This window comes from Dipodomys merriami, unplaced genomic scaffold (genome assembly GCF_024711535.1).
Source record: "Dipodomys merriami isolate MVZ:Mamm:240054 unplaced genomic scaffold, mDipMer1.0.p SCAF_25, whole genome shotgun sequence".
Classification (NCBI taxonomy): Eukaryota; Metazoa; Chordata; class Mammalia; order Rodentia; family Heteromyidae; genus Dipodomys; species Dipodomys merriami.
This window is the reverse complement of record NW_027203937.1, coordinates 14,184,246-14,211,245: the sequence shown is the minus strand read 5'-3', so window position 1 is coordinate 14,211,245 and position 27,000 is coordinate 14,184,246. Positions and strand designations below refer to the sequence as shown.

Genomic DNA, 27,000 nt, shown 5'->3' with positions numbered 1-27,000 from the left:
TAGGAAGCAATATTCCTTAAGGGTTGCAGGGAAGATGTGCAATGTAGATAAAATTTCAGCTACTAAGCCATGTTCCAGTGGCTCATGCCTATAATCCTAGCTACTCAGAATGCTGAGATCTGAGGACTGCAGCTCTACCACTTGAGCCACAGTGCCACTTCCGGCTTTTTTTTTTCTGCTTATGTGGTGCTGAGGAATCGAACCCAGGGCCTCATGCATGCAAGGCAAGTGCTCTACCACTGAGCCACCTTCCCAGGCCCAGTCTGTAAGATTCTTATCTCCAATTAACCACCAACACCTCACCGCCCCCCCCCCCCAAAACAACAACAACAACAACAACACAACACAAATCCCAAAACTCTGGGAGTGGAGCTATGGCTCAAATGGCAGAGCCCTAGCATTGAGCTTTTGTGTTCAGGGACAGAACCCAAGCTCTTGAGTTCAAGCCCCAGGACTAGTGAAATAAGGAGACAGGGTCTAAGTAACATGACTTATCTTCATAGCCTGTTTAGCCTCAGGAGAGCTACAAGAGCTCTGCTTCAGAGAATATGCAGATGTCATGCTGTTTAGCCCTAGGAAAGCTTTAGCTACAGATAATGATTGTCTTTGATTACCAGCTCAACTGTTTCCCTATATGGGAAGTTTAGCTAGCCCCAAACTACTTCCCTAGATGGAAAGTTTTGCTTGTACCTGAATATTACCCTATATGGTCTGCCTTTGCTGGGTTTTGGGTCTCCACCCAAAACATGTGGTTTTTGTCTTTAAAAGCTTTGTGCAAGCTCAGTTCTTGGCTTCAGGTCTTTGAGAAAGGAGTCCACCTGCATTCCCGGGCTTTCTAATAAAAACTCCCAATTCAACCTCTCAAAATGTGGCTACTGTGTTTCTTGCCAGTTGAGTTCTTTCCTGTACAACACTGGCACACACAAAGTCAATGATTATGGTCCTGGGACATGCAACCACCTCCCAATCTACCATAAGTACAAAGGTAGACATACCAGATGCTGCTCAATCTTAGACTTGAGGATCAGATCTACTACTTGGTGGATATATCCGATTCTGAGAGGATGTGTTGGTGGAGGGCCAAAAAGATCAAATATCAAAAACTTCCTTTCCTTCTTTGCAAGTTGCAATAAATCAACTAGTCTTGGAATTGGCTCATTTCTTGCTCTCCTTTTGTCTTCCTCAGACAAAGGTTTCATATTGTAATAGGGCATATTCTAAAAATAAACACATCAAAGAAAACATTGGTTCTCATCAAAAGTAGTGTCTAGTTCCACTGTTGGGTATTAGTTCCAAATCCAGCTCTCTCTCTGTCTATATAGACTTTCCATCAACTAGGCCCTCTGAAATATTAGTTTTAAAATAAGTTCCTTGGGAGAGAAATAAAACATATTCTCCATTAGTAATTATAATGTTTGGAATGATTTATTCTATTTCCTAACATTGCTCTGAGATTTTCCACATTCTTATCTTAACCTTCCTTCCCAGTCTTGTGTTCTAAACCTTTAAGTAGTACATCCCTTTTCAGTTGCACTGTCTTCCTGCTCCTTTATTCTGTTTTATGTAATAGAAAGAACAAGTACTTTGGCTTCCAAATTGGATTCATTCCCAGCTCTTCCTCTCCCTCATTTTCCTTCCTTTCCATAACTGCCTACTGAAATCCTACCCTCAACCTGCTCAAATGCTATCCCCTTCATGAAGCTTTCCTAAAATATTCCTGAACTAAAAAGAGCATGATGACATAAGCCCAGATGGCCCATTTTTATGCTTTGATAAGTGTATATCTCATTCTATAGCTATATGCACATGTCTTAAATAGACCAAAGTTCAAATCCTGGCTCAATATGCTTCTTGCTGGGCATCTTTGGTAAAAATCATTTAATTACCTACTGCCCAAACTGCAAAATGGGGATATATCTTTATAGGGTCTGGTAGCATGTATGATCCACAGAAAATTACACAGTTTATATTAATTCCTTCACTGTCCTAGATTCTTGTCAATGCATGACCGTTTACCTTATACATAGCAGGCCATATATATGTTTGCTCTATTAGATTCATCAAACTATTCTCATTTTCAATTGCCAATTTCAGATAATGTATGGTTGAAGGCGGTAATTTAAACATGACCTCTCAGGAAAAGGAAGCAGTACTTCACATTTTCTTGTGACTCAAGTAGCCTTTTATTTCTGGATTCAACTTTATTTTCATTCTCAGATCCCTCTTGCATTCCTTAGCTTCCTACCCAAGCTGCCCTTTCTCACACAGTACGATTGTGTACAATCCTGTGCCATCATATTGCACCGTATACTTATCAAATCACCAGACCAGAAGGCAGAACATACAAGCTGACTTAAACCATGGTGTAGACCTCTGTGTTGAGCATAGTTTAAGATATTATTCTCAATTCACAAGAGTACAGATACTTGATTCAGATTTCAATATTTTTTTAAATACAATCAGATCCAGACTGTTATATTTAATGGTGAAGAAAAACTGTTAAAACAATAGGATAGGCTTAGGCTTGAAATCCTAGCTACTTAAGAGGCTGAGATCTGAGGATCATGGGTTAAAGCCAGTCCAGGCAGAAAAGTATGTGAGACTTTTGTCTTCAGTTAACCAGCAAAAAGCTGGAAATAGAGCTGTAGCTTAAGTAGTAGAGTGCCAGCCCTGAGCAAAAAAGCTAAGAGCCAATGCCCACACCTTGAGTTCAAGCCCCAGTACCAGCACAAAACAAAAAACAAACATCACTACTAAAAAACTCCACAGAAACAATAAAAACAGGACAGGAAAGAATACCAAGACAGGTAAAAAATGTTTACAATAGTAAAAACAATAAAGATAAATGATATTATGGTATAGATCTAATAGTTGAAGGAGTCTGAGCCTCTTTTTTTGTGTACAAAATAAGGAACTTAACCAGACGAGATATCTGCCTTCACATGGCAGATATTTGCAAAAACTCTTAGGAAATAAAAAGGAAACAAACTTCTGATTCTCCTGATAAAAATACTCAGTACCTCAATAAAAATAATATTAAAAGGCCTTGTTATTTATGTCTATGAATTGTTACAAGTATAAAGACTACAATAAAAGAGCCAATATATCATAATAGTACAAAATAGAACAATGTTCAGATGTGTCAAATGATATTACATCAAGGAAACATTTTAAGAAAAACTAGTAAAGATTAATAAGTTTTCTTGTTAACTTGGGTCCCACGGATCTACCATGAATCCCATTACCATAAAAACAATCTGATTACTAACAGTACCAAAGCCATGTAGGTAGTAGAGATTGTTAAGCAACCCTAAATCCCTTTTCATGTCTTAACATAATACCATTACTTTGAAATCATTGTCCGAAGAACATTTATTTTCTTCTTTATGGCATTTTCCTTGCAAATTTAAATGTTAGGAATCTATTTTTGAAAAACAAACCACTGGAAGAAATGGATCATGGACAAATCATGTTAAGAAGCCTCAGTAAATTCTACTTCACATTATTAAATTACAGCAACCATAGACATTAGTATATTGATTCAAAACATAATCAAATTGACTTCTGCTTTCATGTTTCATATGTAATGAGCTTGGAAGACGCCACTGCATCCTAAACACTAAGTAAATTGATGAACATACTAAAAAAAATCAACAACTCCCCTTGGGTCTGTAAAAAGGCGAGGCTACAGGGCAAACCACTGCCCACAAGACCGAGGACTTGAGAGGAAGGTACAGCTCACTAGAATAAGACTCTGAAATAGAAAACATTGAGGAAAAACTGGATTGGGAAACAAACTATAATTAACTCATTCAATGCTGGCAATCTACTGCTTGAGCTATTCTTCTTCTTCTGTCTTTCTTCGGTTAATTGAGGAGCAAGAATTGGACTCAAATCTCAGACTTCTGAATAGCTAGGATTATAGGTATGAGCCATTAGTGCCCAACCCTCCATGTATTTATTTATTTATTTGCTGGTCTTGGGGCTTGAACTCAGGGCCTGGGCTCTGTCCCTGAGCCTCTCTGTGCTCAAGGCTAGCACTCTACCACTTGAGCCACAGCATCACGTCTGGCCTTTTCTGTTTATGTGATACTGAGGAATCCAACCCATGGCTTTTTATGCATGCCACTAAGCCACGTTCCCAGCCCCCTTTTTCTTTAATAGTAGTGTTTTTTTTTCTTTTTTTTTCTTTTTCTTTTTTTTTTTTTTTTGGGTCCGGTCGTGGGGCCTGAACTCTGGGCCTGGGTGCTGTCCCTCAGCTCTTCAGCTCAAGGCTAGCGCTCTACCACTTGAGCCACAGCACCACTTCCGGCTTTTTTCTTTTTGCTTATGTGGTGCTGAGGAATTGAACCCAGGGCCTCGAGCATGCAAGGCAAGTGCTCTACCACTGAGCCACCTTCCCAGCCCTAATAGTAGTATTTTTGAGCTAGGGTTTTGCTTCCTGCTTGGGTACCTGTCTGGACTACAATCCTATTTCTGCTTCCCACTGTAGCACACACTACATCCAGCTGCTTCAGTTAAGACTGTCCTGTCTGAGGTGGCCTGGAAGCACATTACTCCTGATCTCAGCCTCCCACGTGGCTAAGATGACACACAGGCCAGCCATTACACCCACTATTGGTTGAGAAGGGGTCTTGCATAGATGCCTAGATCAACCCAATCTCACCTCCCAAGTAAGTAAGATTACAGGCAGAAGCCACTAGTACATAGCCCAGTTTTCCTAAGTAATCTCAAGACCAATGAATGGATTAATAAATAATAACCAATTCATAATTAGTCAATAAACAATCATACCTAGACACTGAAGAATCACCAGAATCATCTTCACAAATTCTTTACTGCCTAAAAAGTATACAGAAGCCAGATGCTGGTGGCTCACACCTGTAAGCCTAGCTACTCAGGAGGCTGAGATCTGAGGATCACAGTTGGAAGACAGCAGTCCAGGCAGGAAAGTCTATGAGACTCTTTTCTCTAATAAACTACTCAGAAAAAGCCAGAAGTAGAGCTGTGGCTCAAGTGGTAGCAAGGTAGCCTTGAGCACAAAGAGGCTCAGGGATAGTACCTATGCACTGAGTTCAAGCCTCAGGACTGGCAAAAAAAGAAAAAAAAGAAAAGAAAGAAAGAAAAGAAAAGAAAAAGAAAAGAAAAGAAAAAGAAAAGAAAGAAAGGTATCCAGATTTTCAAATCTTTTAAGTCACCCTCTAACATTATTTCAACCTATTCTGATGACACAGCATGTGAACAAAGAAAGTCCCACTATTAAGCCTAAAAAAAATCCACCAAAAGCCAGGTGTCAGTGGCTCATGCCTGTAATCCTAGCTACGCAGGAGGCTGAGATCTGAGGATCATGGTTCAAAGCCAGCACCCACAACCAACCAAAAAAAAAAATTCCACCAAAATTTTTCACAGTAACATTCAATCTCACAATTTATTTTTGGTTGGTCATGGGGGCTGAACTCTGGGCCTGGGCACTGTCCCTGAGCTCTTCAGCTCAAGGCTAGCGCTCTACCACTTGAGCCACAGTGCCACTTCCAGTTCTTTTCTGCTTATGTGGTGCTGAGGAATCAAACCCAGGGCCTCATGCATGGGAGGCAAGCACTCTACCACTGAGTCACCTTCCCAGCCCCAAGAAATTCCATTTTCTAGAGACAGCACTGCTGCTTTAGAAAGGGGCAATATCATAGACAGAATCAGCAATAAGTATTAGTTACTTTGGTCTCTCGTGATTTAAAAACAAAACAAAAAAAGGTTTCTGGTGCCAGTGGCTCACACCTATAATCCTAGCTATTCGTGAGGCTAAGATCTGAGAATCAGGGTTCTAAGCCAGCCTGGGCAAGAAAGTTCATGAGACTCTTATCTTCAACTAACCAGAAAGAAGTTGGAAGTAGAGCTGTGGCTCAAGTGGTAGAAGACTAGCCTTGAGCACTAAACTCAGGGACAGTACCCAGGCCTTGTATTCAAGCCCCAGGACCAGCTTATCCCCGCCACCCCCCACCCCAAAAAGAGGGTTGAAATTCTAATTGACCTACTTATATGAACTTTTAAATAAAATTGACTTTAAAAAGACATTCAAAACAGAAAATGTTTCCAAATGTTTCCAAATGTTTCCTCCCAACAGGAATTTTTGTTGTTGTTTTTTGTAGTGCTGGGGATTGAATCCAGGCTCACATATGCCAGGCAAGTGCTCTACCACTGAGCTACATCCCCAATCTAAGGAAGCAGTTCTGAAGAAAAGGTTCAGAAACCAAATTAAGGATAATAGTTAATAAGAATAGTAAGTAGTAAATGCCATTAATCCCATGACCACTGATATGAAAGATGATTATTGCTATCTTTTCAACAAAAAGGACCTCTGAGTTACAATAGGAGCCACCAATAAAAAAAAATCATCCATTAATTAAAATTATCAGCTACTCATTTATTAAGCATCTTGGATCTGATGAAACTGCTTCAACCATAGAAGTAACTTTAATTTTTACAAATCCCAATAAGACTGTTAGGAGCAAAAACCCTATTATATACTGGACATGTAACAGCCTTTTCATATAGAGTACACATTTGCTAAAACAATAACTATGGTGACCAAACCCAAATAGGCATGCTATTGGAGTATTTATACTTTTATGTGTTCATGTATGATGAGACACGTTACATTCTCTACACATATATAGAACCTATTATCAGAATAATCGCATTCATTGTTTCCACACACAGCATTTTTAGGCTATGTACTCCTATTAGGACAAATATTCAGAGGCGGTTAGTATAAATCTGCTTTCAGGTTTTCTTTTAGTAACACTAACAGAATGAATCTGAAATGAAGTCTCTAAAGATAAGTTCATCTTCACTTCTCACAATTTTTACACAAAACATAATCCAAAAACCCTCAAGATTAACATCATGCTGTCTATTATTTTCAAAATGTACTTCTCAATTGATTATATCATTGGGAAAACCTAGTTCTCATGGATTCCTAAGCTGTAAGTTGGGAAATGCAAGTTGTTTTATTTATCCTGAGAAGGCAAACAAACTTTTTACCCACTTTGGAATTATTCAAACTTGCTAACTTGTTTTTTAAGCAATGCCGTAATCTATCCTCAACACATTTTCCAGATACTTTCCCAATCTATTCCCTACCCCTTCCTTCTTTCTCTTTATTCTTTCTTCATATGGACGTACATATGTGCATGCATATACACACTCACATTTATATATACTTATGTAATTACACGTTTTATACTTATATTTGTATGTACTTATATATACTTATATAGTTATATATTTTATATACTTTCATAGCTTTCCTACCATGTAATAGAATTATCCTGAGTTATTTTGAGTAGCTCACTAGCTTAGATAAGGCAGACTAAGAAACACTCTTGGTTCCTTCTTACTATTCAATAAATATATACAGTGAGTAGCTGCTAGGTATTAAGCAAGTGTAATACAATGGAGAATAAACATTGCTCCCTTCTTCCCTTTCCTTCTCTTCTTTTCCTTCCCTCCCTTCCTCTTTATGTTCTCATCCTCATCTTTTTTTATCCTCACCATATAATGCCTCTCTGAAATACATCACCAACAGGGTCCACATATTCTCTTATTAATGATTACCCTTCAGCAAAATGGTACCTCTTAGACACGAAGTACGTACTTCTCCAACTTCAAGGGGACTCTTGGCTCGAAGTTGCAGTGCACACAATACACAATATTTTAGTATAGTCTTAATTAACCTATCTCCTTCCATCTTTATCATTAAGATTGACTTAGAAGTTGTTGTTGTATGCTCCTAATGCAACCTGAAATTAACTGTAGTTTGTCATTTATCACAATGAATTCTGATAGTTTCTTATACTGGCTGGTGAACTCCATCAAGGCTGAAGCAATGTTTATTTTCTATTGTATTACACTTGCTTAATACCTAGCAGCTACTCACTATATATATTTATTGAATAGTAAGAAGGAATCAAGAGTGTTTCTTAGTCTGCCTTATCTAAGCTAGTGAGCTACTCAAAATAACTCAGGATAACTCTATTACATGGTAGGAAAGCTATTAAAGTATATATAAATACATACAAATATATAAGTATAAAATGTATAATTACATAAGTATATATAAATATATATGTATATATGAAGTATATACTTGGGTGTAAAAGAATTGCATAAGGTTAAGTTTAAAAGCCTATCTTCAGAGGCTGGGAATGTGGCTTAGTGCAAGAGTGTTTTCCTAGCATGCATGAAACCCTGGGTTCCATTCCTCAGTACTACAGAAACAGAAAAAGCCAGAAATGGTGCTGTGGCTCAAGTGGTACAGTGCTAGCCTCAAGCAAAACTGAAGCTTAGGAATAGTGCCCAGGCCCTGAGTTCAAGCCCAGGACTGGCAAAAAAGCCTATCTTGAGACTTCCTAGAGAACACTGAAAGCAGCAATCAGACTCACTGAATTACCAGAAAATCCCTCCTGCCAATGCTATAGTACTAGAATGGAAATGTATACATACCTGTCTGTCTGGCTTCAACCTGGCCATCATCTCCAGGAGCAGCACCTGAATCTGTACAGACACTGTGCAGGGACTGTCTTACCTCTACAAACCATTTGCCAGCATTCAGAGTACTCAGCAAAGGCCAACTGAAGAAGGCAGAGTGGTTATAGGTGGCATTTGGCATGACCTCCTTGATATTGGTTGTTCTACTCAGGTCATGGTCATGCATGAGGAAAGGCACACGATCATAACTGCAGGCAGAGGGGGAAAGAAGGGAAGAATTAGATAGGCTTAACTTAGCTACAGGATCCTTCCAAAGACCTACAAGGTCACAGGTTTTACTAGGGCTCTTTACTTTCTCATGAATCCTAGCAAAGGGCAAGATTTATACAGCTTTACACTGATGCCAGTATTTTCCTACCTCAGGGCTGATCTCTCATAATATAGTTATATTAGTGATGATGGAAGAGTAGCTTCCTTATTCAGAGGTTTGCTAGCATCAACCAAGCAGCAGGGACATTGCTAACTTGGGGAGATGGTAAGGAAAGATACTTTTTTTTCCAGGTAGGCTCCTGCCATGAGTGTTTCAGGTCCTAGACCCTCCACATCAGACAGTATCATTAGAAAAGTTCCTATCATTTCCTTTGGAGAATCTCATTTTATAAAACTCTTCCTTTCTCATTAAATATGTATGAAGAAAACATCTGTAATAATGGTCACAAGGGAGAAAGAGGTGATATTTACTTACCATAAACACCTAGAAAGCAATTGTCAATAAGCAATTGGAAACATGCTATTATGATCTCTGAGAAAAGGGAAATAAATGAAATTAGCTATACCAGTACAGACTTCCTGAAAGTGAATACAAGACTGTGGTACAGGAAGGGGCAAATTAAAGGCAGTCAGGTATCTTGCTAAAATGGGGAGGAGATCAGAATAGGGAGTGTCCAAGACAGAATTTGGGGGCTAGAGGCCAATACTGGATAGAGCTATGCAAGTACAGAACAGTTCCTGAGAAGTATACGTAGATCCCTTGAGGTCTATAGCTAAATAACAATATGTACAATCTAACACATCTAACAATGTTCACACATCTGGAGTGAAACTATGAAGCTTAAGAAAAATTATCAAAAAGTTATAAGACAGCCAGGTACTAGTGGCTCACACCTGTAATTCTAACTACTCAGGAGGCTAAGATCCAGGAATTGTGTTTCAAAAGCCAGCGAGGGCAGGAAAGTCCTTGAAACTCTCATATCCAATTAATTATTAGAAAACCAGAAGTGGTGCTGTGGCTCAAAGTAGTAGAATACTAGCCTTGACTGAAAAAGCTCATAGACAGTGCCCAGGCCCTGAGTTCAAGCCCCATGACAGATAAAAAACAAAACAAAACAAACAACAAATTATAAGACAAATCACAGACCTCAAATGAGATGTGAATTATTCAGTTTCCATCCAGTAAGAATTCAATGATTTTGTGGACATTCTTTAGGGAGTTCAGGAGATCACAGCTTGAATATAAGGATAACTGCCAGATGTTCACAGAAGTAATCTCAGCACTTGGAAAGCTCAGGTAAAAGGTTTGTGAGTTCAAGACTGATCAGCTATACAGTTAAACCTTGAATAAGAAAGAAGAGAGAGAGAAAAGGAAAGGAAAAAAAGAGGGAGAGGGGAGGGGAAGAATAAAAGATATGAGGATCATTTGGAACTAGAATGAATTTAGAGTTATTTTAGAACCACCATAAAAAAGGCTTTTCTAAAAAACTCATGATTCCAAAGTATCAAAGCTTATTTGAAAGTGACTTTAGGGCTGGGAAGGTGGCTCAGTGGCACAGTGCTTGCCTCACATGCATGAGGCCCTAGGTACAATTCCTCAGAAAAAGTCGGAAGTGGCACTGTGGCTCAAGTGGTAGAGTGCTAGTCTTGAGCACAGAGAGGCTCGGGGACAGTGACCAGGCCCTGAGTTCAAACTCCAGGCCTGGCAAAAAAAAAAAAAAAAAAAAAGATGCAAAAACATGTGAATATATGTAAGAGAAGAAGCTTAATAGAAATAAATTAAAAAATGAAAGATGGAATTAGATGAGTGTTAAATAATATAAAACAAAAATATAAATTACATAAATAGGAAAACATGAACAAAAGACATAAACGTATGATATAATTTCAGAAATGGAAAATATAAGTGAAAATTCCGGTGCATAAAACTTATAACAGATCAGATACTGCAGGTCATGCAAAGACCAGTGAACTTGAAGATGCTGAAGATGAAGCAACCGAATCTATTCATATGGAGTACAGAAATAAGAATGATAGAGTAGAAATGACTTTCAAGTCAATACCAAGCAGTATTATATATGTATAGAGTCCCCCAAATTGGTAAGACAAATAATAGCTGAAGAAATAAAAACGAAGATTTAATATTTGATGTGAAAGTTTTACATCAGCAAATCCAAGAATCTAAATAAATATCAAGAAGGATAAATAAAAGAATATACATCTCCGCCCAACCCATTGTATTAAGGATCATTATAACCAAAATAGAAAGACAACAACAATAAAAAAAACCCAATAAAAACAAATTTAAAAGTAGCCAACAGGGGGCATATGAAGCAAGAAATACAGTCTAAAATGCATACAGCAGATATTCCCATTTAATATGAGAAATTTATGGAACCATGTATTTTATAGGTTGAAAGAAAATGTCAAAATTTCACACACAGTAAAAAAATACTGCTCAGGAATGAGGGGGAAATGAAAATGTTTTTATACAAACAAATAGAAGGATAATTCATTTCCAGCACAATTTTACTATGAAAATTAAAAGATGTAATTAAGCAAAAAGAGAAATGATACAATTGTGAACCTGTATCGACAAAATAATGAAGATTGCCAGAAATTATGAATTTACCAGCAAATATTAAATGCTTATTTTTAATCTTTTAAAAAGTATTTTAGCTGAGTGCTGGTGACTCACACCTATAATCCTAGCTACACAAGAGGCTGAGATCTGAGAATCGTGGTTCAATGCCAACCCGAGCAGGAAAGACGGTGAGACTCTTATCTCCAACTAACCACCAGAAAACCGGAAGTGGCACTATGGCTCAAGTGGTAGAGCACTAGCCTTGAGCTGAAGAGCTGAGGGACAGCACCCAGGCCCAGAGTTCAAGCCCCACAACAACACAAACAACAAAAATAAGCATTTTAAGCAAAACAACAACAGTAATCCACTCAAACTTTTAAATTAAGGGGTTCAAAATTCAGTAAGCAAGATAAATATTCTGTCTATGTGATGGTTTTAAAATCAAAACTAGTGCAAAATCCATGATAAGAAAAATATTAAAATTTAGATATAGATAGCACTGGTATAATGGATTTTTCATTTTGCTTCAGACTCTAATATGACCTGACATGGCACATCTCCAATGACACCTCCCATATTTTGTTCATCATTTCTCTCTCCTCTCTCTCTCTCTCTCTCTCTCTCTCTCTCTCTGTTTTTCTCCTCTCCTTCCCTCCCCTCTTCCCTCTCTGTCTTTTAAGTATAGAAATTAAATATATTTCCTAAATGTAATACTGTGGGTAGAATTGCCCCTTTTGATCCCACAAGGCAATCAGAATTGCTTCTATAAGCCTCAGAAACACAATTCTGCTTTCATTGTCTATGACTATGGCTACCTAGGCTTCTATGCTTCTACTAAAGCATAGCAACCCCTTACTAGAGACTCTAATTAGACTTTCAGTTCCAGATCTCTTCTGGGGACTCACCATTATAGCAAGTGGTTATGTTGACACCTGCTATACTGAAGGATACAACAGTTGAGAACTCTGAAATTCTCTCTCTCTCCTCTCTCTCTCTCTCTCCCTCCCTCTGTTTTTATTGTTTTTTCTATTTAGAATTTAAAAAACATATATTTGGTTTGGGTATTTCTTTTCCTCCATTCTTGTTGACTTAATTCTTCCTTCTGTTTTCCTTTATGTTACTTTACCTGCGATTACAACACACCCTCCCCTTCAACAAAATTCTGCTTAAGTATATAAATATGCCCCTTGATTTACCAATGGAACTATGGAACTATTATAGCAGTCATGCTTTCTTCCATCTTTATTCATGCATCCACAATCTGTCCTTGTTACCTTTAGCAGGTTAACCAGATTGCCAGATATTTTTACCTATTTATTTGGATGTGATCATTCAATCTCTTTTGCCATTTTCCTCAATACACCACTAACTAGACTTTTCTACCTCTCAAACTCTACTCTTTTATTACCCCCCTTCAACTAGCCATAATTGCCAACCCTTCTGCCCTTCTAACAGTACATACCTGGTGATAATTGTTAGCATTACTAACCAAAGTACTCCTTTTCCACAAAGTATCATCTTTGCCCCTGTAATCCTTACAAGATACTGAAGATGTGGTAAAGCTTTAATGCTAATAGAAACTATTGCTGTCTCAGAGTGGGTATGTGTCATCTGTGATTATCTCTGCAGCTAAAATTGTTCTCCCTGAATCATACATGGAATGGGACCAGCCTCTTGAATACTATCTTTGACTACTACTGTGCCATGTCTCCTTATAGAATAGTGACTAAAAAATTCACTACAATCCTGCCACTACCCAGTCATACCTAAACATTAGTAAATTCCCAACTGAAAGAGACTTAGCTCTTCAATCGAAAACACACATTTAGATGTGCAGAAATTTTAGTAAAATGAGGATATATGAAAATATGTTTCTCCCAAAGGTCAACAATTCTACAACAAAGGAACTGAATGAAAGTAAAGCACATAGATCTCTACCAATGAACTCAGAAGATCTATGACAGGAATGATTAATGAAATGAAAGAAATCAAGATACAAATAAACTGACTTCATACAAAGAGAACTCCAACAAATGGATAAATAAAATAAGGAGGGAGTCTAGAGGAAGATGGTGGAGGAAAAGCTGGAGGCTAAACAAGCTCTCACATACAAAGCAGTTTTAGTGTTCCAGTGAACAGGCTAGAGAATCACACCAAGTGAGTCATCACTTGAGAGTTTGACCAGAGAGGGAAAATCCAGGCAGCTTGGCCAAGGAGACAGATCTGAGCACTTGCCAGTAGCCATGGTGGCAGTGGCAGTGGGGCCACCATATCAACAGAGAGAGTCCAGGACATAAGTGCCAGATGTGGTGTGCAAGCAGATTCTATTCACCAACAGCAAGAACTGACAAGGTGCAGAAATCATCCTGCTGATTACAGACCAGGGATGGCCCAGGAACCAAGAGTCTGGCATAAGTAGAACCAAGACATCCTCAATCCTTCTCGTGAAGCAGTGGTGGGAAGGTAGCCCCTCCCCCACCACCAAAGAAGATCTCCATCTTTAATACTGACAAAGGCCAGATCGGAGCAGCTAGCTCCAACTCAGGCCTTGGAAGAAAACAATAGGAGAGCCATTCAGCAGGTCACAGGAACCTGACCTGACCTGCCAGGCTCAGCTCCACCCAGGGGAAAGTCGCCCTTCCCACGCAGAGGAAGCTCCACCCCCAAGGAGTGACTTTCTTCACTGGGTAAACAGAACCAGAGGCTACTCCTCCCAGCTGCAGCCTAGACAGCAGGAGATGTAAAAGACAAACAATTGAAACTCAGGAAACATAAACCCTGAGAATGGCTCCAGGCTGGGTTCTGTGAGTGTCTCAGGAGCTAGCCATTCAGGGAAAAGCTACTGATTGCTGATAGGCCTCAACCCTACCCAGAGCCTAGCCTCATCACAGCAACTCCAAGCTAGAGGAAACAAGCATTTCCCTCTTTAGTGATACTCAAACCAGATCTCCCTCCCACTGAACTAGCCTGGGAGGAGATGACAAAGTCCTGGGTAAGGCAGAGCTTCTTTCTGCCTGCTCAAACAAACTGACTTAAGAAACAAATCAAGATCCCACCAAAGCCGCCTGGCACTGGCAGCACGACAAAGGGAGCTGTCTGCAGATGCGCAGAAGCCGCCTGAGGTACTGGTGTCAGACCCGCTGATTGTGATGACCTGGCGGGGGCTGCCGGGGTCCCAGAGACACAGGGGGCTGCCTGCAGATCACCCGTGCAGAAGCCACCTGAGGTACCGCTGTGAGACCCACTGATTGCAACTACCCGGCGGGGGTTGCCGGGGTCCCAGAGACACAGGGAGCTGCATGCAGATAACTCACGCAGAATCCGCTTGAGCGTGGACACTGTGGACCCGACAGCTTCAACAGAGGCAGAGACAGAAGAGAATCACACAGAGCCACCACTGCCCAGCCCAGCCCACAACCATCCCAACTGAACTCGGATTGCAACAGCAACTGATGACCTACACCACACAGAAACAACTAGCTCCAGGGTGAGTACCCCACAGGGGACAGTGTATCCCTCAAGGGAGACCAGAGCTGGAGGGAATCCCCAGACCCTGACCTAGACTCCCTACCCCAACACCCGGACCACAGGACCCACTAAAACTGGGAACTGTTTGAGAGCTCCACCAGCCCGTGGCGCACACTCAGCTGGCCAGGCTAGAGCAAGAGCGAGCTTAAATGCCCAAGCCAGGAACAGCGCCCCTGGGTCAAGACAACCAAGAGTAGAAGAAATTTGAACTGTGTACCCAAGGCTGCATAACCTACGTGCTATACACAGCAGCACAGGACCAACAGGTGTGCTCCAGGCAGGGGGCCAGAACCAGGCCTGGGGATCCGGCGCCTGAACAACACAACCAACTCCTCCCAACTGAAGTCAAAAGCTGAGCATAGCCGGGCGCTGGTGGCTCACGCCTGTAATCCTAGCTACTCAGGAGGCTGAGATCTGAGGATCGCGGTTCAAAAGCCAGCCCGGGCAGGAGAGACTGTGAGACTCCTATCTCCAATAAACCACCAGAAAACCGGAAGTGGCGCTGTAGCTCAAGTGGTAGAGCGCTCGCCTTGAGCTGAAGAGCTGAGGGACAGTGCCCAGGCCCAGAGTTCAAGCCCCACGACCGACAAAAAAAAAAAAAAAAAAAAAAAAAAAAAGCTGAGCATATGCCTCAGCAGAGGGTAGAAAAACAGGGAACTGTACCCCCTGGGAAGTACTCCTGTGACAACAAAAGACCTGGAAGCTCAGGACAAGAGAAGCCCAAATCCTACCAAAACCCAACCCATATACTCTAGGCTGGGAATTGGGCAACACAGGCTGCCAGCACCTAATAGTAGGCAGGAGCTCAGGCTGGTAAGGTGGCTCAGCAGTAGAGTGATAGTCTTAGGTGCATGAGGCCCTGGATCTGATTCCTCAGCATCACATAAGCAGAAAGGGTCAGAAGTGGTGCTGTGGCTCAAGTGGTAGGGTGCCAGCCTTGAGCTGAAGAGCTAAGGGACAGCACCCAAACTTAGAGTTCAAGTCCACAACCAGCCCCCAAAAAACAAAAAAACAAAAAAACCCATCCAGAGCCCATAGCAGACTCCAGCATCTGGGAGAGTGCATCCAGAGCATCTGATCTTGCCAAGAGCACCTGTAGGAACAAACACAAACAGTCTAGGCTGCTCAACCCTTCCAAAGGTGGGAATTGCCAGCGATATACAGCAGAGAGCCGAGAATCCTATGTAGGTCAGACCAGCACCTGGATGTAGGCCCCCAACAGAACCCAGATCAGGCACAGACTCTCTCTACCAATACAGAATCAGCAACCAAAAAAAGAAAGACACACCAAAACAAAATTGCAGTTAGTCTATAATAATCCTTGAACCCCCATGCGAAAATCACAGAGAAAAATTACAAGGTTTATCACCACCCAGGATAGCAAGCTATCCTCAATAGCCAGCAGCCACGCAGGGGAGAGCCCCAGTGGGAGCGAAGCAGGAATGGAAGACAAAAGCTACATCCAAGGGTTGCTGGAGGCAATGACTCAAGAAATAAAGCGAGAAATAGATCAGAAATTGAAAGAGCACAAGGATGAACTATCAAAAGAGATACAGGATATCAAACAGGAGATGCATGCAAAAATAGAGGCTGCACAAACCTCAGTAAGAAGTGAGATAAATGCCAAATTAGAGGTAGTACATACCTCATTAAGAGGTGAGATCAGTACTTTGAGAACCAACATCGAATCCATAAATGAATCCATTTCCTCCATGCAAACCACAATAAAAGCCATGGTCAACAGAGTGAATGAAATGGAATGTAGAGTGTCAGATACAGAAGACAGAATACACCAACTGGACCAAAAAGTGACAGATATGGAAAAATCACTCAAATTAAGCCAAAGGGAAATTCAAGAGCAAGCAGATAATGCCATGAAATTTAACTTTCATATAATTGGAGTGGATGAAGGTGAGGAATTTCAGAGCAAGGGAATGCAACACCTATCCGACAAGATAATCAGTGAAAATTTTCCTCACCTCAAAAAAGAACATCTTACCTACATAACAGAAGCATATAGAACACCCAACAAGCAAGATCCCAGGAGAAACACTTCTAGACACATTATAGTAAAAATGATAGATCTGAATAATAAGGAAACAATCTTGCATGCAGCAAAAATGAAGAAGGAGCTATACTACAATGGGAAAAAAATTAGAATCACTGCAGATGTCTCCACACAAACACTGAATGCAAGAAAGGCCTGGGAAAGTACCATATGAGCCCTGAGAGCCAATAACTGCCAACCCAGACTGATCTACCCGGCAAAGCTAGCATTCACATTTGATGGAGAACTGAAAACTTTTAATAGCAAAGAAAAACTAAATGAATACATAAACATTAAGCCAGCATTACAAAGAATTCTAAGAGGGGGGACACAACCTGAAGAAAGCAACCAGGAACTGGGACCTGCACCCATACAGGCATTAATCAAAGTCTAACTGAGCAAGCACAGGAGGAAAGGAAAGAAGAAAAACTTAGGAAAATGGAATGGCAGGGACAACAATGCATCTCTCTATACTTTCTCTTAATATTAATGGGCTTAATTCGCCAATCAAAAGAAAAAGAACTGCAGACTGGATCAGAAAACAAGACCCATCCATCTGTTGCCTTCAGGAGACCCACCTCTCAGCCAAACATACAAACAAATTCAGAGTAAAGGGTTGGAAAAGGATCTACCAATCAAATGCCCCCAGTAAGAAAGCAGGTGTACCTATCCTGATAGCTGACAAAATAAACTTTTCATTAAAATCAGTACAGAAAGACAAGGATGGACACTACATATTAATAAAGGGAACAATCCAAGAGGAGGATATAACCATCATCAACTTCTATGCCCCAAATATTGGTGCACCCAGATATGTTAAACAAATACTCTCAAACTTACAGAATAAAATAGATCCCAATATGAAAATACTAGGAGACTTCAACACACCACTCTCACCAAAGGACAGGTCTACCAACCAGATGATTGGCAAAGAAGCTACCGAATTAAGTGAGGCCATACTTCAAGTGGAATTAACTGACATCTACCGAGTATTTCACCCTAAAACAACACAGTACACATTCTTCTCAGCAGCTCATGGAACTTTCTCCAAAATAGACCATATCATAGTTCATGCAAGGAACTTAAGCAAATACAAAGAGATCGACATAATCCCCTGTATCCTATCTGACCACAGTGGAATCAAGCTAGTTCTCAATAACAAAGCATACCGCAGAAATTTCTCTAATACATGGAAATTGAACAGCACACTCCTTAGCAATGCCTGGGTAATAGAAGAGATCAGAGACGAAATAAAACATTTCCTACAACTCAATGAAAATGAAAACACCTCACAAAGAAACTTGTGGGACACAGCAAAAGCAGTCCTGAGGGGCAAATTTATTGCCCTCAGTGCCCCCATCAAGAGAATGGAGACAGACCAAGTAAATAATCTCATGTTGCAATTAAAACAGCTAGAAAAACAATAAAAAATGGAACCTAAACTTACTAGATGGAGCCAAATAACCAAATTAAGAGCAGAAATTAACCAATTAGAAAATCAGAAAATTATAGCCAAAATAAACCAAACAAAAAGCTGGTTCTTTGAAAAAATAAACAAAATTGATGGACCGTTGGCAAGATTAATTAAAAAAAGAAGAGAGGAAACCCATATTAACAGGATTAGGGATGCCACGGCAAAAATCACAACATGTACCCAAGATATCCAAACAATCCTAACAGACTACTTTCAAAAGTTATACTCTCTAAAGGAAGAAAACTTGGCAGAAATGGATGCATTTTTAGAGAAATACAAGTTGCAAAGAAGAAGTAAACCAATTAAATAAGCCAATATCCTACAACGAGATACAGGAAGCTATCAAAAGTCTTCCAACAAAAAAACAGCCCAGGACCAGATGGATTCACAGCAGAATTCTATAAGACTTTTAAAGAAGAACTAATACCCATACTCCTCAAGCTCTTCAGAGAAACAGAGAAGGAGGGAGCTATCCCAAACTCATTCTACAAAGCCAATATCACACTCATCCCCAAACCAGGCAAAGACCCAACCAAAAAGGAGAATTATAGGCCAATTCCCTTGATGAACACAGATGCAAAGATCCTTAACAAGATTCTAGCTAACAGAATCCAGAAACACATAAAAAAAAAAAAAAAAAGCATACACTATGACCAGGTAGGCTTCATCGCAGAGATGCAGGGATGGTTTAACATACGTAAGTCAATAAATGTAATCCAACACATCAACAGAGCCAAGGTCAAGAATCACATCATTATCACCACAGATGCAGAAAAGGCCTTTGATAAAATTCAACATTCATTCATTCTAAAAGCTCTGGAGAAAATAGGAATAGAAGGAACATTTCTTAAAACAATAAAAGCCATTTATGACAGACCAATAGCCAATATTATACTTAATGGGGAAAAGCTACAACCAATTCTCCTAAAATCAGGAACAAGGCAAGGATGCCCACTGTCTCCACTCCTCTTCAATACAGTCCGGAACCCTTAGCCAGGGCAATAAGGCAAGAAAAGACATTAAAGGTATCCGCATAGGGAAAGAAGAAGTTAAACTATCCCTTTTTGCAGACGACATGATACTATACCTTCATGATCCCAAAAACTCCATCCCCAAACTCTTAGAAATTATAAATCACTTCAGCAAAGTAGCAGGATACAAAATAAACCCACAAAAATCAGTTTCCTTCCTGTACACTGACAATGCACAAGAAGAGAGGGAAATAAAGGGAGCAACACCATTCACAATAACCTCCCCAAAAATAAAGTATTTGGGAATTAACCTAACCAAAGATGTAAAAGAACTATTTAATGAGAACTATAAAAAGTTAAAGAAAGAAATTGCAGAAGACACTAGGAAATGGAAAGATCTCCCATGCTCTTGGATAGGCTGACTTAATATAGTGAAGATGGTAATACTGCCAAAATTAATACACAAATCCAATGCAATTCCTATTAAAATCCCAATGATGTACATCACTGAAATACAGAAAACAGTCCAAAAATTCATATGGAACAACAAAAGACCTAGAATAGCCAAAACAATTCTAGGGAATAAAGACAACATGGGAGGGATATCCATGCCGAACTTCAAACTCTACTACAGAGCTATAATAACAAAGACAGCATGGTACTGGCACAAAAACAGACCCGAAGACCAATGGAACAGAATAGAAGATCCAGAAATAAATCCACAGGCCTACAGCCAGCTGATATTAGACAAAGGAGCCAAAGACATACAATGGAAGAAACACAGCCTCTTCAACCACTGGTGCTGGGAAAACTGGGAGGCCACATGCAGAAAAGTAAAAGTGGACCCCAGCCTATCACCATGCACCAACATCAACTCAAAATGGATTAAAGACCTTAACATTAAACCTGAATCTCTGAAACTACTGCAGGACAGAGTAGGAGAGACACTTGAACTAATAGGCACAGGAAGGAACTTCCTGAACAGAGTCCCAGGGTCACCACAAATTGAAGAGAGACTCGACAAATGGGACTACCTTAAAATAAAAAGCTTCTGCACAGCTAGATCTATCGCAACCAAGCTAGAAAGACAACCAACTAACTGGGAAAAAATATTTACCAGCAATATATCAGACAAGGGGTTAACATCCTGTATATACAGGGAACTCAAGAAACTAATCCCTCCCAAACCTAACAAACCAATTACTAAATGGGCAAGGGAACTAAAGAGGGACTTCTCAGATGAAGAAATAAAAATGGCAAAGAAACACATGAGGAAATGTTCACCATCCCTGGTTGTGAAGGAAATGCAAATAAAGACAACCCTGAGATACCACCTTACCTCAGTCAGAATGTCCCACATCCACAAATCAGCCAACGACAAATGCTGGAGGGGATGTGGAGAAAGAGGAACCCTATTACACTGCTGGTGGGAATGTACACTTATACAACCACTTTGGAAAGCAGTCTGGAGGGTCCTTAGAAAGCTAAAGATTGACCTCCCTTACAACCCAGTCATACCACTTCTAGGCATCTACCCTGAACAACAGGAACCAATATACAAGGACACATGCACCTCCATGTTTATTGCAGCACTGTTCACAATAGCTAGGATATGGAAACAACCCAGATGCCCCACCACAGATGAATGGATCCAAAAATTGTGGTATCTATACACAATGGAATATTATGCAGCCATTAGAAATGACAAAATAATGGCATTTGCAGAGAAATGGAGCTAGAAGGAATCATATTGAACGAGGTAAGCCAAGAGCAAAGAGATAAGCCAAGAGCAAAGAGACAAACGGTACATGGTCTCCCTGATAAGTGGATGCTAAATCCAAAATGTTAGGTGATATGACAAAATTAACAGGACTTAAGAAACAAAGAACTCCCACTCATCTGTTTGAACCACTACTAAATATCCCTATGCTGCTGATCACATGTATGGTGTATAGTGTACACCATTATATGTTATAGACTGTGATAGACAATTTGCTCCAGGAAAGTTAGAATGAACTTGTGACTTTAACTGTGCATCATTATTCCACAATACTGTGAAATTTGGGAAATTATGTAATCACTTAACCACAATTAAAAAAAAAAAAAACCTCGGGGAAGGTAGGGAGGGAGGGGATGGTAGGGGGAAAACAATGGAGGGGGTAACAATGCTCAATAGGAAGTGTACTCATTACCTTACTCATGTAACTGTAACCCTCTCTATAGTATCTTTACAATAAAAAATTAAAAAAAAAGAAATGTACTCATTATCTTGCCCATGTAATTGTAACCCTTTGTACAGTATTTTCACAATAAAAAAAGAAAATTCCAAAAAAAAATAAAAAAGAAGCAAATCAAGCCACAGGAAAACCAAACACCACAAGCAGACCAGAGACTCCACGAAAAGACTGGCTATGGACACAGAGGAGATACAAGATCCCTCCTCTTCCTCCGCCCCCCAAAAAATCAAAGAACTTTTCTTTCTACATATTTTTTTAATTTGTTTTCTATTATTTTTTCTTTCATAATTTTAATTTTAGGTGTGTGTGCGTGGATGGGTGTGTGTGTGTGTGTGTGTGTGTGTGTGTGTGTGTGTGTGTGTGTGTGTGTGTGTGTGTGTGTGTGTGTGTGTGTGTGTGTGTGTGTGTGTGTGTGTGTGTGTGTGTGTGTGTGTGTTTAAATCTTTTTTTAACATTTTGGTCCTATTTTTTTCCTTCTTTTACTTTTGTGTGACTTAATTGCGTGACTTAATGTATATATCCCCAGATATATACCCATCATCGATTATTAGACCTTATCCCTCATTGTGTGTATACTTAATTCAGAAATTTATTACTCAATCCACAACATTTTAGGCTTAACTTCTTTAATAGTAGAATTATTTCTTTATACCTATATAATTTTTAAATGTTCCATTCTGAAATTTTATTTTTTCATTTTTTCCTTTTTATCTCTCTCATCCTATCCTTTCCTTCTCTCAATATAATTTCTTTATATTTACATAATTTTTAAGCATTTCATTTTTTAAATTTAAATTTTTATATTTTCATTTTTTATTCTGTTTTTTTTTTCTCTCTCTCCTGTCCTATCCATTTCCCTCTCTGATATTAGGACTTGGTTAAATTCACTCTCTCCTTTTACTTCTCCACATCCCTCTAATCCTATTTTTCCCCACAATTCTCCCTAAACCTATTAATTTCTGGTTTGCTGACTCTCTCTTTGATGTTTTTAGCACATTAATCCTGTGTTGTTTGATGTTGAATAGACTGTATCTGTTGAACTAGATTGTATCTGAAGCCATTTTGACTGTGTAACTACAGACTCTCCTTGATGCTAGCCTTACTGTTCTAGCACAAAATTGTTGTTACTTTCATATCAAATGGGCAGAACAAGCCGGAGAAACACCAGAAAAATGGCAAATCGGGTATCCCAACTCCCACTCATGATAATCAGGTGACAGAACAGTTAATGAATAATCCAGAGGAGAGTTCCCAAAAAGCTCTACAAACACTACTGGTAAACATGGTGAATGTAAAGATTGAAAACCTGCAAAGGACTCAGTGTGAGCATGGTAGGGAGCAAGATGAGGCTAACCAAAGATTAATACAGGAACTTCACGAGCATGATGAGGCTAACCAAAAATTAATAAAGGAATCTCTTGAGTGTGAGGAAGCTAATCAAAGAGTAATACAGGAATTGTGTGAGCGGGATGAGAATAGACAAAGATCAATAGAGGCATTCATGGAATCCATAAGCAGACAGCTTATGGAATCCAGAGAGACCACAAAGGGAATACTGAATGGAGTCCATCAGAAGGAAAGGGAGTCCAAGGAAACCATAATCAATCAACCAAGTGATTTGAGAATAAACACTGAACACCAAATTAAGGAAGATCTAAAACAAATCTCCAACCAGGAATTTAAAGCCATCAAAGCCGACCAATTAGAAGGAAAGGAAATAAAAAAACAAAGTAGAAAAACTTGACACTAGGTTAGACCATGCAGAAGATCGAATCTCTGGGATTGAAGACAGCCTAGATATTATAGAGAAAGAACAGACAACTATCCAAGACAAATCCAAGAAATATGATAGATCTATTCAACATTTGGAAGACACCATCAGAAGGCCTAATTTGAGGATAATGGGTTTAGAGGAGCACCTAAAGACAGAAGTTTATGGTCTAGGAAATTAATTTAACAGGACCCTAGCAGAGAACTTCCCAAACATGCAAAAACTTAGGCCTATTCCGATACAAGAAGCTTTTAGAACCCCAAATAGACCAGACCAGAACAGGACATACTACTATCAAATTATAATTTGCACAGGATCAATTCAGACCCAGGAATGGACCCTTAAAGCTGTCAGGGAGAAAAGATCAATCACCTATAAAGAGAAACCAATTAGAATCACCTCAGATTTCTCAGCAGAGACAATTAAAGCAAGAAGAGCCTAGAATGATGTACGCCACACCCTAAAGACAAACAACTATCAACCAAGCATACTGTACCCAGCTAAACTCTCCTTCATAACGGAAGGTCAAATAAAAACCTTCTATAGCAAAGAAAAACTCCACCAAACCAGCCCTACAAAAGATACTTAAAGATATCCTACACATAGAAAACCAACAAGAGCATAATAAAGGCCAAGAAACCACACCTAAACTGAGAATCCAAACAGCCCCCAAACACCTCTCAGTCCAAACTCTCAAAATTAATGGATTTAACTCTCCAATTAAGAGACATAGACTGTCTAGTTGGATTAAAAAGCAAGATCCTTCTATCTGCTGCCTTCAAGAGTCACACCTTGTCATAAAAGCAAACATATTTTGAAAGTGAAAAGCTGGAATAAAATCTACCAAGCAAACGGCCCCCATAAGCAGGTGGAAGTTGCAATCCTAATATCAGATAAACTAGAGTTCAAATTAAAATTAGTGAGAAGAAATAAAGAAGGTCGCAACATACTAATTATCCTTTAGGAGGATATTACAATTCTAAATATCTATTCACCAAACAACAGAGCACCCAAATTTATCCAAGAAACACTACTTTCCCTCAAATCTCACACAGCACAGATCCAAAGACATTAATTGTTGGGGACTTTAAGACATCACTATCCCCACTAGATAGATCAACCCGGCAAAAACTCAACAAAGATACTGCAGATCTAAACAACTGCATAGATCAACTAGATTTAACAGACATCTACTGAATATTTCACCCAGCAGCATCAGAATACACATTTTTCTCAGCAGCACATGGAACATTTTTCAAAAAAGACTAGGTTTATAGACTAGGTTACTAAGCAAACTTGTCCAAATTCAGAAACATTGAAGTTATGCCCTGCATTCTCTCAGATCACGAGGGAATAAAATTAGAACTCATCACCAAAAGTCACCAAAGAAAGTCCTGTAACACAGGAGGCTGAACAACACACTGCTGAATCACCAGTGGGTGATGGAAGAGATTAGAAAGGAAACTCAAATGTTCATGACATTCAACAAAATTGAACACACAAATTACCAGCTCCTCTGGGAAACAGCAAAGGCAGTACTCAGAGGCAAGTTTATAGCCTTGAGTTCCTACATCAACAAATTGGAGAGATCTGAAACCAACAATTTAATGAAACACCTGAACCTCCTTGAAAAAGAGCAGCAAGCTAAACCCCAATTCAGTAGATGGAAAAAAATAATTAAAATTAAATCAGAATTAAATGAATTAGAATCCACAAAAAACATAGAAAGAATCAACAAAACAAAGAGTTGGTTCTTTGAAATAATTAACAAAATTGACAGACCCTTAACAAATCTTATCAGAAAAAGAAGAGAACACACCCAAATAAACAAACTCAGAGATAGGGGCTGGGAAGGTGGCTCAGTGGTAGAGCGCTTGCCTTGCATGCTTGAGGCCCTGGGTTCGATTCCTCAGCACCACATAAGCAAAAAAGAAAAAAGCTGGAGTGGCACTGTGACTCAAGTGGTAGAGCGCTAGCCTTGAGCTGAAGAGCTGAGGGACAGCATCCAGGCCCAGAGTTCAGGCCCATGACCAGACCCAAAACCAACCAACCAAGCAAACAAACTCAGAGATAAGAATGGAAACATCACCACAGAAACAACCAAGATTCAGAACATTATAAGGGAATACTTCTCAAACCTTTATGCCAATAAATTTAAGCATCTGGAAGAAATGGATGATTTCCTAGCAAATATCAATGCCAAACCTAAAACAAGATGATTTATACCAACTTAACAGACCCATATCAAGCACTGAAATAGAAACAGCAATAAGAGAACTCCCATCTAAGAAAAGCCCAGGACAGGATGGATTTACAGCGGAATTCTACAAGGCCTTCAAAGCAGAACTCACACCAATACTCCTCCAACTCTTCAATGAAATTGAAAGAGAAAGTTCACTACTGAACTCTTTCTATGAAGCCATCATAATCCTCATCCCAAAACCAGGCAGGACTCATCAAAGAAAGAGAACTATAGACCCATTTCTTTGATGAATATTGATGCAAAACTTCTCAACAAAATTTTTGCCAATCGACTTCAACAATTCATCCAAAAAATCATATACCATGATCAAACAGGATTCATTTCAGGGATATAAAGCTGGCTCAATATATGCAAATCAATTAATATAATTCATCGCATCCACAAGAGCTAGGATAAGAACCACATGGTTATCTCAATAGATCCAGAAAAAGCATTTGACAAGGTCCAACACCCCCTTATGATGAAGGCTCTGGAAAAACTCAGAATCCAGGGAACATTCCTCAATGCAATAAAGGCTGTATATGACAAACCTACAGCAAGCATTATCCTTAATGGGTCTAAAGCCATATCCTCGTAACTGAGGAATGAGACAAGGATGTCCACTCTCTCTACTTCTCTTCAATTTAGTACTAGAATGCCTAGCTACAGCAATAAGACAAGATACAAACATAAAAGGAATCCAAATAGGGAAAGATGAAGTAAAACTCTGCCTCTTTGCAGATGACATAATCTTGTATTTAAAGAATCCCATGGACTCCACTCCCAAATTACTCAAGCTGATTCAAAACTTTGGCAAAGTAGCAGGGTATAAAATTAACCCTCAAAAAGTAATGGCTTTTCTGTATGCCAACAATGAGAAAAATGTGGCTGAAATCAGAAAAGCAACTCTATTCATAATAGCCTCATTAAAAAATAAAATACCTAGGAATTAATTTAACCAAAGAAGTGAAGGACCTCGATGATGAAAACTTTAAAAACATGAAAAAGGAAAATAAAACAGAACTTAGAAAGTAGAAAAACCTCCCATGCTCCTGGATTGGAAGGATCAAAATCATGAAAATGGCAATACTTCCCAAGGCTATCGACAAATTCAATGTAATACCTATCAATATTCCAACCTCATTCTTCAAGGAAATAGAAGAGACAATCCAAAAATTCATATGGAACAATAAAAGACCCCGAATAGCAAAAACGATCCTTAACAGAAAGAATAGTGCTGGAGGAATATCAATACCAAATTTCAAACTCTACTACAAAGCCATAGTAATCAAAACAGCTTGGTACTGGCACAAGAACAGACCTCAGGACCAATGGAATAGAACTGAAAACCCAGTGAACCCACAGACCTATAGCATCTAATCTTTGATAAGG

General features: G+C 39.4%; 1 protein-coding gene across 4 annotated transcripts in view; it reads right to left on the bottom strand.

The window, feature by feature from the left end:
* Positions 1-27,000, bottom strand: part of Gdpd4 (glycerophosphodiester phosphodiesterase domain containing 4) — a 119,142-nt gene that overhangs the window by 29,850 nt on the left and 62,292 nt on the right. For all 4 annotated transcript variants that reach the window (XM_070034948.1, XM_070034945.1, XM_070034947.1 and 1 more), the window contains 2 exons: positions 8,582-8,732; positions 996-1,217 (listed from right to left, as the gene is read on the bottom strand). In XM_070034948.1, coding sequence (XP_069891049.1) covers positions 996-1,217; positions 8,582-8,732 — 373 coding nt within the window. The remainder of the gene's footprint in view (positions 1-995; positions 1,218-8,581; positions 8,733-27,000) is intronic.